This window comes from Cydia pomonella, chromosome 28, assembly GCF_033807575.1.
Source record: "Cydia pomonella isolate Wapato2018A chromosome 28, ilCydPomo1, whole genome shotgun sequence".
In the NCBI taxonomy this organism is placed as follows: domain Eukaryota; kingdom Metazoa; phylum Arthropoda; class Insecta; order Lepidoptera; family Tortricidae; genus Cydia; species Cydia pomonella.
The window spans coordinates 159,019-173,645 of record NC_084730.1 but is presented as its reverse complement, the minus strand read 5'-3'; the positions used below and the strand labels follow the sequence as shown (position 1 = coordinate 173,645).

The window sequence follows — 14,627 nt, the reverse complement described above, 5'->3', positions numbered from 1 at the left end:
TTGAAAGACTTCCACCACTTTCTGTATTCCACCACGGCAATCATACACCAAAAAAACCTTGTTTATTACAGCGTGTTGTTTTTCCAGGTCCTCTTCTGCACATTCATGGCCTCCCAGAACATCGCCATGTGCCACCCGCACCTGGAACTGTTCGCGGCCGCGCGCGGCGCCGCCGCCTCCCTCTACCGACTGCTGGAGAGGAGGTCGAAGATCGACGCCATGTTGGATCGAGGGGAGAAGATTGATAAGTTGAAGGGGGAGATCGTGTTTGAGGATGTCTACTTTAATTATCCGTCGAGACCTGATGTAAAGGTAAGAGTCTTTTCCATTTATAGGTACAATCTTCGACTCATGGTTAAGGGTATTGCTCTTATAATGTTAATTCCTCAGATCAGAGGGCCTACCGCGAACACTGAAGTTCGCAAATTGCGGGCATCTTTCTCTTTTACTTAATTTAAGGCGTAATTAGATTGACACAGAAAGATGCCCGCAATTCGCGAATTTCGGTGTTCGCGGTAGGCCGGTCTAGGTATCAACTATTGGAATTTGGCTGTCAAACACTAGTACGTATGTATACCTTAGTTATTTGGTTAGGTTAAAGATTTTAGATTCGATCACAGTAATGTATTCATTCCCAGGTACTCCGCGGTTTCAACCTCCGCGTATCTCCCGGTGACACCGTCGCCCTAGTGGGTGGTTCCGGCTGCGGCAAGTCAACAACTTTGCAGCTGCTACAGCGGCTTTATGAGCCAGCTGGAGGCAGCGTGAAGGTGGATGGAAGACCACTCAACGAATTGAACATCACTCACTACAGGAGGAGTATAGGTAATCTTGAATAAGAGACTTTGTGGCAATAAGACGAGGGCGAGTCATTTAAGCAGGAAATAAGCAACAGTTGTCTAGAGAGAGTACATCGAAATATCATGCTTTTCATATTTTGAACAGTTCTACTGGCATAGTAGTTTCAGAAGTCTACATAGTCACATCTCAAATGAAAACCGAGGTGAAGTAGATGTCTTTAAGCATGCGGCTATGGACGATTTGTGGTGTTGGTGGATGGATGGCCATGGTTTATGCTTTTTCTGAAGATTTCGATCGGTCCAAGGAATTTAACGCATGATGTGCGGCGTGTCATCGTGAAAGAGCTCTGAGCGGCGATATCAACTTGGCCCCTCCTACTACACTAACTGGCTACGCCCTTGAATTTCCAATCCGTATTCAACTAGCAAGAAAACTATAGTGCAAACCTTCTTGTATCAGTAGAGGAACTCTGTGCTCCAGTGGTTCGTATAGGCTGGCAATGATGGTCAATGATTTGTTACTGTTACAGGCGTAGTAGGCCAGGAGCCGGTCCTGTTCGGTGGCACCATCCGCGAGAACATCGCGCTGGGCATGGACTACGTCAGCGAGGCTGACATCATCGAGGCAGCTACCGTCGCTAACGCACATGGATTTATCTCGAAACTCAAAAATGTAAGTGATTTCATTTGTTTCTTTAGCATATTGTTATCAATGAAGTACCTACTTACCTGACCAGTTGCGACAGAACGAGTAGTGATCGATTATTTTCTGTCCAAAAACCTTCATATAAATCAGACTCAGAAGTGATAAACTTAAAATGTAGATCCAGTGGAAATAAAATAGATGCAAAAGCCTGGAAACCCCCACCCACCAAAAAAGAAACAACTTGACCATCGCTACTCTCTACTGGCTGACTTTTTCTGTAAAGAAATATTATAATCTTGTTGAAGGACCCATCCCGAGTGTTTAAGTAAAAGTCGTACAATCTTAAAGTAGGCAAGTCAAGTGTCAATTTCTAAAGTTACAAGGGATAGTATTCTTTTATCGGCAGGCGAACCGTACTTGTTTATGCATGATTTTCATATTTACGTTCATCTTACCTTTGAATCCGCTGGGAATCTTAAAAGACCAACGTTTGATCGCGTTATTTACCTGGGTTCTCAGGGCTACGACACAGTAATCGGCGAGCGAGGCGCTTCGCTCTCCGGCGGACAGAAACAGCGTGTGGCCATCGCGCGTGCCGTTCTGCGGAAACCCGCCATTTTGCTGCTAGACGAGCCTACTTCTGCGCTGGACCCTGCTGCAGAACGACAGGTAGATTTGTGTATGAGTCAGATCAAACAGTTCGAGTCGCGACAAAGAAATTTGAATCTTCGTAGCTGTTATTACATTCCACATTGAAGTGAAGTTCCATATTTTTAGAAATATTCAAATTTCTTTGACTTTGCGCCTTACGCTTTTTACTCCAGCCGCCAAGTGAGCTGTGACTGCTAATACCTAATGCAAGCTTAAAAGGTGCGTCCAGATAAGGCAAAAATACTTGCATTTTTTTTGGGTTATTCCACTAGTTACCACCAAATTGTTACCAGTGGTAACTACTGGGAATTTTTTTCCCACCTTTTACCATTAGTAACTACTGGTAAAAGGTGAGATTTTTTTTCCCTAGTAGTTACCACCAAAATTTAGTAAGCGTTCAATAAAACCCGGCCAAGTGCGAGTCGGACTCGCGCACCGAGGGTTCCGTACAGACCTGTAGGTATAATATTATTATATGATGTAACTAAAAATTTACGGTTTTCGCAATTTTTCCTTTATCTGTGCTATAAGACGTTGCTTCGTACCAAATTTCAAGATTCTGAGTTTCTTCGGCGTATTAGCCATATTCGCGATGGATAAAAATCTAATGACTAGTTAGTCATCTATAATGTTATCTTGTTTCTTACAGGTACAAGCAGCGCTGGATGCGGCCAGCAAAGGAAGGACCACGCTAGTTGTATCACACAGGTAAGTAGACTTGAGTCTCATTTGAAGATAAGGTATTCCATAGCAAAGCGACTACCATCAGCACGTATCCTGTCTTATTAATTACCCTTTACCCGCATATCCAACCATATACGGCAGTTATAATATTCAATTCTATTGACAGCTATTAAAGTTCAAATAAATAAATAAATATTATCGGACATTATTACACAAATTGACTAAGTCCCACAGTAAGCTCAATAAGGCTTGTGTTGAGGGTTCTTAGACAACGATATATATAATATATAAATATTTATAAATAATAATAATTCAGCCTATATACGTCCCACTGCTGGGCACAGGCCTCCTCTCATGTGCGAGAGGGCTCGGGCTATAGTCCCCACGCTAGCCCGATGCGGATTGGGGACTTCACATACACCTTTGAATTTCTTCGCAGATGTATTGCAGGTTTCCTCACGATGTTTTCCTTCACCGAAAAGCTAGTGGTAAATATCAAATGATATTTCGTACATAAGTTCCGAAAAACTCATTGGTACGAGCCAGGATTTGAACCCGCGACCTCCGGATTGAAAGTCGGACGTCATATCCACTCGGCCACCACTGCTAAACATTCATAAATACTTAAATACAAAGAAAACACCCATGACTCAGGAACAAATATCCATGCTCATCACACGAATAAATGCCCTTACCAGGATTTGAACCCGGGACCATCAGCTTCGTAGGCAGGGTCACTACCGACTAGGCCAAACCGGTCGTCAAAATCAAATTTAAACAAAATATTTTTATGACATGCGTTAAGGGGTTAAGTCAGCGGTCCTTTATAAGTTGCCAAATTCCAAGGAGCCAAAATTAAATATCTATTTAATAATAGCATAATAGCCATGTCAGAATCTTGGTTCTAAATACAGTAAATAACCAGGCGCATTAAATGCCTACTTATAAAAACTATCAATATCTAAATTTGGCATTTCAAAAAGCCTCGAATATGTAGTCGAATATATGTATGTATGAATGTAAATGTAAATGTTAGGAATTTAAAGTCGAATTCACATTATACAGCTGGTGATTCGCTGTTCGCGACTAAAATTTTATAATAATATCATTGTTTGTCACAGGTTATCAACAATAGTGAACGCAACCCGTATAGCCTACGTGGAGCACGGAGCGGTGCTGGAGCAGGGCTCGCACCGAGAGCTGCTGGAGAAGAAGGGACTCTACTGGAAACTGTTGCAAGAAGACATGAGCACTGAGTAAGTCACGAGTGCTTAGAGATATGATGGTCACTTGTTGACATGATAGCTTGAAGAGATTAGAGATATAATGGTGTTATTGTCGTGATAGCTTGAAGAAATACTGTCCGTCTTAGAGATATAATGGTGTTGTTGTCGTTGTAGCTTGAAGAGATACTGTCCTTATTAGAGATATAATGGTGTTGTCGTCGTGATAGCTTGAAGAAATACTGTCCTTTTTAGACATATAATGGTGTTGTTGACATAGTAGCTTGAAGAGGTACTGTCCTTCTTAGAGATATAATGGTGTTGTCATCGTGATACCTTGAAGAGATACTGTCCTTCTTAGAGATATAATGGTATTGTCATCATGATAGCTTGAAGAGATACTGTCCTTCTTAGAGATATAATGGTGTTGTCATCGTGATAGCTTGAAGAACAACTGTCCTTCTTAGAGATATAATGGTGTTGTCATTGTGATAGCTTGAAGAGATACTGTCCTTCTTAGAGATATAATGGTGTTGTCATTGTGATAGCTTGAAGAGATACTGTCCTTCTCAGAGATATAATGGTGTTGTCATTGTGATAGCTTGAAGAGATACTGTCCTTCTTAGAGATATAATGGTGTTGTCATTGTGATAGCTTGAAGAGATACTGACTTTCTTAGAGATATAATGGTGTTGTAATTGTGATAGCTTAAAGAGATACTGTCCTTCTTAGAGATATAATGGTGTTGTCATTGTGATAGCTTGAAGAGATACTGTCCTTCTTAGAGATATAATGGTGTTGTCGTCGTGATAGCTTGAAGAACAACTCTCCTTCTTAGAGATATAATGGTGTTGTCATTGTGATAGCTTGAAGAGATACTGTCCTTCTTAGAGATATAATGGTGTTGTCATTGTGATAGCTTGAAGAGATACTGTCCTTCTTAGAGATATTGGTGTTGTCATCGTGATAGCTTGAAGAGATACTATCCTTCTTAGAGATATAATGGTGTTGTCATCGTGATAGCTTGAAGAACAACTGTCCTTCTTAGAGATATAATGGTGTTGTCATTGTGATAGCTTGAAGAGATACTGTCCTTCTTAGAGATATAATGGAGTTGTCATTGTGATAGCTTGAAGAGATACTGTCCTTCTTAGAGATATAATGGTGTTGTCATTGTGATAGCTTGAAGAGATACTGTCCTTCTTAGAGATATAATGGTGTTGTCATCGTGATAGCTTGAAGAACAACTGTCCTTCTTAGAGATATAATGGTGTTGTCATTGTGATAGCTTGAAGAGATACTGTCCTTCTTAGAGATATAATGGTGTTGTCATTGTGATAGCTTGAAGAGATACTGTCCTTCTTAGAGATATTGGTGTTGTCATCGTGATAGTTTGAAGAACAACTGTCCTTCTTAGAGATATAATGGTGTTGTCATTGTGATAGCTTGAAGAGATACTGTCCTTCTTAGAGATATAATGGTGTTGTCATCGTGATAGCTTGAAGAGATACTGTCCTTCTTAGAGATATAATGGTGTTGTCATTGTGATAGCTTGAAGAGATATTGTCCTTCTTAGAGATATAGTGGTGTTGTTGTCGTGATAGCTTAAAGAGATACTGTCTGTAAAAATGAATTATTATTATATACGCATTGTGACATTTGTGACCTGTACCAATTGAAAGTTTGTTTTATATGTAATCAATTACTATTTTACCTAACTATTAAGTACCTTGATTTTGGACGTTTTATTTATTTATTTATTTATTTAATCAATTTTCGTCCAACTCGTCAAAATCTGTTATTATATTTTTATATTGCATTTTTATGCAAAATTTCAACTCAATCGGAAATCGGGAAGTGGATCAAATTTTGCTTCCTAAGGTGTGACCCACACTGACATCCATACTAAGGCAAGTTAATTATAAGCTTGTAAAAATAGGTAGTGTAGTAGGCCTATTTTTCGATAACATTGTGAGCCTAGGTTCAATCCCGAATGTTTTCTTCTAAGTTATTGATAATTATTTATTACATACATAATTATGTACTTATTTTCCACAGAATCATGGAGAAGACCTGCTCAGATGTGGAGTCAGATCAAGACCAGGATGTAGTCGAGGAGAGCCGGTTCAAAAGAGCACCGAACGTGCGATCCTCAACGCGAGGTAAAATACTCTTGAAAACATGATTATTTTAATAAAAGTATTGACGTCCGTATATATTTAGAAGCAGCAGATAAATAAAGCATTGATACCGTACTTTATAAACAGAAACAGCTTCCTAAGTATGAAGGGAAACTTTTTATTTACAATAACAATATACATAATGGATATATACAAAGGATTACTATAACTAGCTTAAATTTAAAATAGGCCCTTGAAGCCAATGCCTCAGCATTACGATACAACGAGAATATGCCGCCAGCATCCTTGGTGCAATCACCAAGGATGCTGGCGGCATATTCTCGTTGTATCGCAATGCTGATACGTTGTGCGAGGAAGCTGCCAGCTCTTCGGTCACCAGTTATGTATTAGTACTGCGTACCTACATGACTATGACTTAATGAGAATGAGAAAATTGCAAATATGTACTTTTTTTGTACTGCGTCGGTGGCAAACAAGCATACGGCCCGCCTGATGGTAAGCAGTCTCAGTAGCCTATGTACGCCTGCAACTCCAGAGGTGTTTTACATGCGCGTTGCCGATCCTAACACTCCGCATCCTTGTTGAGCTCTGGCAAATGTCATGATTTATTTATGTTTACATTTAAGATAGCAGTTAAATAATAATTATACCGTGACAACATTATTATGTTACCCCGATTAATACAGGGGTAGTTGGAAAAATAACATTATACTGAACACGATTTAACATTATGTCAAAACACGGTAGTTTTAGCAGGTGGTGGGGACACGGTAAATGTTGGACAGGCTCGTTCACTTGGGTTGAGGCTGTAAAAGAGGAAGCATCGTAATGAACTGGTTAGGTCAGAGTACCTGCAAGTATCCCGATTGCTGCAGTAGTAATAGTTTAGGGTAACCATGTAATAAGAAGCACTATAAATCAGAAGTGTTAACGTACCACTAACCCACATTGGGATTTTGAGATTTATTTTGATTCCTAAGTTATATGAAACGTAAGTTATAGAAATAAAAAGTATTTTATTTCATGAGTTTAGGACGATTTACATGCTTCAGATATATGTTTTTGGCGACTGCTTGTAAGTAACTATTATATGTATTAGCAATTTAAAAAAATGCATGATGAAGTTGCAGGTAGCTTTAAAACTCGTGAGTAAAAATAGTCATTAAGAAGTATATCTTACCACTTCTTTGCAAGCAACTGAAAACAATAAATTGGCTGGTAGTTTATTGTGATAGATAATGAATTTATGATAATTTAGACAGATAATATTAAATGATTGTTGTAAATCATATGATGGCCCAAGAAAGTTAATTAAATATATATTATGATAATAAAAGTTCCTTTAAGACATCAGTATATGAGGAATCATGACCAGAAATAAATTAGTTTTGTCATTTTTACACATGGAGTAGGTTATGCTTTCCTATATATTTTTTTCTTTGATAAGAATTTTTAAAAGCATTTATGTATTTCATTGTTGTACACGTCATGATTTATGTTCAATGCAGCAGTTTTAGTTAAATCTATACGAAATCAGTGAATTGGACAGCACTAAAATGCGAAATAATAAGTATCTATTTATAGACATATTTTTGTCGAAATAAATACCTACGTTTAATGGTGACAGTGACAGTGTTATACAGGTGACAGTGTTACACATGTTATCTGTAAATTTTACTCCAATTTAGCTAAAATTGTATGAGACTCATAGTTTATTTATGCTAATGAAAGCCTTACAGTTGAAAGCGGGCTAGCATAAAAATATAAGTAAATACAGATACTTATTTAAAGTAAGCTAGTGTACAACAACGTAAACAAGCGTTTTGTGTAGTATATACTTATGTAGTTTTAATAACATGAGTAATATTAAGAGGGTAATATTAAGAGTTTGGACGTGAAAGATGAGATAAATAGAATAGCAGATTCATAATGTGAGCGTACATTATGGTAAATTTACATGAGCGAATGTAAATTAGATGATAGTACTTCATAATGTGAGCGTACATTACGGTAAATTTACATGAGCGTATGTAAATTAGATGATAGTACTTCATAATGTGAGCGTACATTACGGTAAATTTACATGAGCGTATGTAAATTAGATGATGATAGTTTTTCATAATGTGAGCGTACATTATGTAAATTTACTTGAGTGTAAGTAAATTAGATGATGATAGTTCTTCATAATGTGAGCGTACATTATGGTAAATTTACATGAGCGTATGTAAATTGGATGATGATAGTTTTTCATAATGTGAGCGTACATTATGTAAATTTACTTGAGTGTAAGTAAATTAGATGATGATAGTTCTTCATAATGTGAGCGTACATTATGGTAAATTTACATGAGCGTATGTAAATTAGATGATGATAGTTTTTCATAATGTGAGCGTACATTATGTAAATTTACTTGAGTGTAAGTAAATTAGATGATGATAGTTCTTCATAATGTGAGCGTACATTATGGTAAATTTACATGAGCGTATGTAAATTAGAAGATGATAGTTTGACATAACGTTCTGACGTTGCATTATCTTATACCTTTGAACGAGCAATTCTTGTATATATATATAGTTTTCTGTGGTCTCGGAAACGGCTCTGGCGATTTCGCTGAAATTTGGTATATGGGGGTTTTTGGGGGTGTACAGTCGGTCTAGATTAGTCTTGTGTTTGGGAAGGCGCGTGTTTTCGAGTTTTCATGCGTTTTTCTTTCGACGCAGAATGTGGTCGCTGATTTCGTGTTGCTGGCCACTGTCCGTCTGGTCCGGCGGGTTGGGACGCGGACGGCTAGAAACGAGTGTTACGGGTTCGAATCTCGCCCGGTGACTAATCTTTGTTTTTTTTTTTTTATATGTTCAAGTTTATATATAATTTTTAATTTTTATTGTTTTGGACAGGTTTGGTTTGGTAAAAAAATTAGCTATGTAATAAGAGAAATTGGCAATAGATGGCGTTACTCTGTGACAAGTGCTGTAAGGTTGAATTCGATTGTAAATAATAATAATTGTCAGTTCACATTTTACTTTTTAAGTTTATGTAGATTATCACCTATTATACGCCACCATATTGCAATGGATAGTTGTAGCCGAGCGGAGCTCGGTCGCCCAGGTACTAGTAATTTTAAATGAGCGTATCTAAGAGATCTTAATGAAACATAAAGAGATTTGTTATGGGCTAGAAGCCTGAAATAGACAATCTTTTTTTTTATTTTTATTAATGAGATAATTTAATTGGGTTAAATGACACTATACTTATGTATAATGTGACAATGGATTTTGACAGTGTGTAAATTTAAATGCATTGATTCTAAATCACTTATTTAGTATTAAACGACAATATAGAACTTGGAAAGAAGTTATGATAATTAAACTCATGCAGAGTCTGTGTAAAATTGCTGGTCAATCATATGGTCTACTAGTATGATTTAAAGTTACGCAGGTACACGATATATAATAACAATGTGAGAGAGCATTATGGTAGCTTAACATAAGCGAAGGTAACTTAAGAGAAGTTAACTCAAGTTTTTGTATGACAATAATAAATAATATATTTATTAGCATGAGAGCGAGTATTGAGAGTTTGTTGTATACAGAACTATTCAGTGTCAGTGCCAGATGATAGTTTTGTTAAAGACAACAAAGAGCGAAAGAAATATAATTTATAACGAATTTGTTTGTTTCACTGATGAAAATATTTTATCACGTCAGCAGCTCGAACAAGGGTAATTTGCTGTTTAAAAACAGTGAGCAAAATCACATTTTGCTCACCGAGTGAGACAAAATAACATTCAAGTGACCTTTAGAGTCGAATGTCATTTCAACGAGCGGGGCCTAATACAAGTTCGGAATATTTGAACAAAAAAAGTGCATACGTAATTCAACGGTATATTGACGGTCTATAATAAACCCCCGAAATAAGTCAGACCGCATCGTTCCAAAACACCCTACGAGTCTTCATTCGTAATAATTAATTAATGAAATAAAAGTTTAAAATTTAATAAAAACACCATATTTTACGTATTTTATTATACAATCAAAACAAGCACTCGAAGAAATATCAAACTTTGCTTTCTTGTTGTACAAATAACTATTGTTCAATCAAGTTATTTAACTTTTGTTGGACGTGAGAGTGCGTCTAAAATTTGATTATCGATTGACGTGAGCATGCGTCATGGAAGTAGGAAATTTTTTGACGTGAGAGTTCGTCTGAAATATGATTTGTACTTGACGTGAGTGTGCGTCAAGGAAGTTGAAAATTATTTGACGTGAGAGTGCGTCTTAAATTTGATTTTTATTTGATGTGAGCGTGCGTTTTAAATTTGATTTTTGTTTATCGTGAGAGCACGTCAAGGAAATTGTTTTTTATTTGACATGAGCATACGTCAAGGTAGTTAGAAGTTATTTGACGTGAAAGTACATCTGAAATTTGATTTTTGTGTGAAGTGAGCGTGCGTCAAGGAAAGTAAACATTAAAGTACGTGAGAGTACATCTTAATATTTTATTTTTGTTTGACGTGAGGGTTCGTCACGGATGTTGAGAATTAGATGAAATTGTTTGTTTTTTGACGGAAGTGTACACATTGAAATTGCGAATTATAAAATGCGAATGTGCGAATGGTGAATTCTGTATGACTAGTTTCTAAAGATTTGACTATGGTGGTCGCGAGAACGCGACGGATGTTTTTTTTTAGTCCAAATAAGATGACTAATCTTTTCTTTGATTGTTCATAAATTATATTCTAACGTGACATTGCAAGTAATATTTACAGTATTTAGTACGATGACGAGAATGCAACTGGTTATTGATGGAATGATAATAAAAAAAAGTAATTTGTAGCTTATATTGATTTTTAATTCCAACAAGCATACGTATGTATTGATTAAACGGAGATACAGAATCACAATAGTGACTTGTGATGTGAGAGCTGTAAGTGAGATATGAAAAAAAACGGAACGTTTGTAGCGAACGTTCGTTCTCTTGAAATGGTTCATATATTTTTTTATTTTATATATGGTTGAAATTAAAATAACCCTGAGCATACGCCTCAAATTTTGGAGAGATGAATCAAACGAAGGATGAATTAGTGAAATTACACTCTTATGAAGATAAGAATTATAGATTTTTATCGACGCTGGCAGTTTCACGACTGTCGTGTGTGGAGATATACTTACGCGATTTTTTTAGATATAGAATTTACAGTGGCCTTGTGAGAAGAGAATATAAAGTATAAGTGGGTAAAATGTAAGACAGCGTCTTGATTACAAGTTAGATCGAAATTAAGTTTGATCTCCGTTAAATTCTATAATACAGAGTATCAAATATTTTATTTTATGAAATGAAGTAAAAAAAAAAAGTATAACAAAACCTAATATTATATTATTAATATTATTGATAGATGGTAAAATGAAAAGAGAGATAAGTTATACATAGAAAACATATTGTATGTGTGTGAGCATTGTCCGATTGAAATGGTTAATACTATTAATAGATGCTAAAATGAAAAGAGAGACAAGTTGTACATAGAGAACAGATACTGTATGTCTGTGACTATTGTTCGATTGAAATGTGTGTTACAATTAATATTTTTTACAAAAAAAATTGTTAGAATTTGGGGAAGTTTTTCTCTTTTTCTAGGAAAAAACAGTTGTTTGAATTTCGGGTGTTGAGCCAGATGAAGAACGTAATTGAACATGAATGCGTTTAATGCTTGAGCATTGATTAAGGCTCTTGAGTTTGATATAGTGATCCAAAACTGAACTGCAGAAATTTAAACCGTCGTGAGTAATGATACAGCAGCAAGTACGTAAAGTGACTGAGTTCTAACACAGATCGAGGTTTTCTTTCTTTCTTTCGAGTAAAGAGATTTGCCTTTAAGCAGGAAATTGAAAAGTATCGAGGTACTTAGGTAGGTAAGCAGAAGCCGATATACTAGAGAAAAAGATATTGAAAGTTTATACGAGATTGATAAATATAACAGAAATTAATTGTCATTTGACGGGATACAGAGACTTATAATGGATAGACCAGAGCAGTGTGAGTAATCTTTTTGAGAGGTGGACAAAATGCATAGTTAAAATAGAATAGAAATATTTTATTGACAAACTGTGTACAGGTGATGTCATTACAGACTAAAGTATCAAGTTACCCAGTTTGAACATGAAATTAACTACAAGCTAGTGGTATTTTCATAAATGAATTCTGGGTTTTCTTAATGCAACCAATAATTAAGACACGAAACAGTATTGCAAAAGTTTGCTGTAGTTTGTTAGCTTACTTATAGTAGAACAATTCGTGATCTCTTGTGAGTCGATAGTGAAATGAGAAACAGAAACGTAAATAATGACCCAAACAGTTAAAAAAAAAAAGAGAGGCGACAAGATAGAGGTATAATAGAAGATTTGAAAATATGATGCCTGAAAAAATTTAACGCATATGTTCGAACAATAGGATAACTAATAAATAAGTGTTGAACGTAGTAAAAGAAAGGAATTATTAAAATTGTTGAAAAAAGACAAAAACAATAGAGCAGAGAGATTGGGTATGTTATAACATACAGCTGTTTCTTTATAATTGATATCGAGAGGAATATGGAACAAAATAGGAGTATAGAAAGATGATTGTATCCTATCAAATACTTAAAAGACATGACACGATTGACTGATTCGAGTTAGCTGATGATCAGGAGTTTATCAAATGAAGTGGATGCTAATAAACCTATCCATGTTTAGTTGAGCTTTTGTAAATATTATAGTACACACGTCGCTTTATCGATGTAAAAATAAACTTTTGTTCAATTTAATCCACTCAGAACAACATAGTTGACTAAATGACTACTTATACGCAGTCTTGAGGAAAGATGCATGTGTAAGAGTTGTAGCTCCTTTTTAGTATCCAACAAGCTAAATATGATAGTATTAAAAATAGTAAAATGAAATTGTGATAACATTTGACATCTTATATTGGCTATGGATGTTTAGTGTTTTTGACTGAATTTTTGAGTCGCAAACTCTTGTGACAGCGAGTTCGTGAAATTGATTAAACTTTTGGGATAATTAACTCGATGTTGTTGATGATCAGTATTAGAAGAAATATCTTTATATATATATGTGAAATTTTAAATAATTGTTAATTATTTTCATGTTTCGATAGATTAGACGATATTCATATTGCATTTTGAGATATTGTACAGACATTAGACAATAGAGACATTGTTGTATGAGTATATTTTATGCACACGAAGTTCTAACTATCATAATTTTGAAGTAACTTTAATTATTATTCGAATAAAAAGGTGTTAAATGTATAGAAATGCATTAAATAAGAGATCAGAGGTAATTATCATGGATTAAACAAGATATTCCGTTAAATAAAAGTAATAAAACTAATTATTATTAATAAAACTAATGAATGCAGATGGACGCATAATGTTGAAGTGATAAGTGCTAACAAATAAACAGTAACAGGATAGTGCCTATATAAGCATATGTATACCTACCTATGGAGATTACCGAAATACCAAATGTTATAGTATAATAAATATGTTTTACTGTACGACTTAAATATAGAACAAATATAGTATAGAGTAGACTTCAGACAGTACAAGAGTATCTCAGGTAAACAGATTTTGAGTAGTCGAGATTGTAAAGTAAACAACAGATCGGACATATTGCAAACGATTTGTTGTATCCATGGGATTTGTGACAAAGGCTAACAAGTGAAAAAAAGTAGGCACTTGAGTGTAGATGATGATAATTGCCCTAAATATAGATTACGTAGGGAAACAGGGAAGATAAAGGAACAATTATTCAGAAAGATCAATAGAGAGACGAATCTTTTGTTTGCAGATTGAATGGTGATTATCTAGAATTGGTTGGAAGTTATATTTACATAACTAACGTTTGAAACTTAGCAAACGCGGTGTTCAGTTCGAACGATTCAATATAATTTGTACTTGTAGTACCTATGGGAGTATGCGTTGTAACAGCATCAGTTAGTAGCGATGTTAAAGTTAGATAATTACGACGGGACAGATAAGATAATTGAGTTGAACGCAAATGTACATGGTCATATTTCGCAAGTTGAAAGTATAAAAATATGATACAGATATCCAGAAAACGTTTTAAACTGCTACGTAGTTCCTGAAATTCAAAAGTGGAAGTAGTAAAAAACGATGTATAATTTATAAAAAAAAAAACGAATGAAAAAGAGATGTGTGAGAAAAGAGTGCATAGACGATAGAGATTTGACGTATCTGTAGAGTTTTTAGTAGCGTTACAAGGTAAATACGCAATAAATTGTATGTAATAAGCTTAATGAGGATAGTTAGTTAATATAGTATTTACCTGACGATAATAACAAGTAACGCCCAAATAAGCTATAGATATAGGTTTGACAGAACAGTTATTTATTTAATCTTTATTGCACAAAAGAAAACCTTATTTATTAAAAGGCGGACTTAATGCCATGAGGCACATTTGGGGTT

General features: G+C 35.4%; 1 protein-coding gene across 1 annotated transcript in view; it reads left to right on the top strand.

Annotated features, from left to right (window-relative positions):
• LOC133532950 (multidrug resistance protein homolog 49-like) overlaps positions 1–14,627 on the top strand; it is an 89,945-nt gene that overhangs the window by 55,029 nt on the left and 20,289 nt on the right. Inside the window, exons 8-14 of the mRNA XM_061871828.1 lie at positions 88–312; positions 639–825; positions 1,331–1,473; positions 1,966–2,115; positions 2,747–2,805; positions 3,903–4,037; positions 6,063–6,166. Of these exons, the coding sequence (XP_061727812.1) occupies positions 88–312; positions 639–825; positions 1,331–1,473; positions 1,966–2,115; positions 2,747–2,805; positions 3,903–4,037; positions 6,063–6,166 (1,003 nt within the window). The remainder of the gene's footprint in view (positions 1–87; positions 313–638; positions 826–1,330; positions 1,474–1,965; positions 2,116–2,746; positions 2,806–3,902; positions 4,038–6,062; positions 6,167–14,627) is intronic.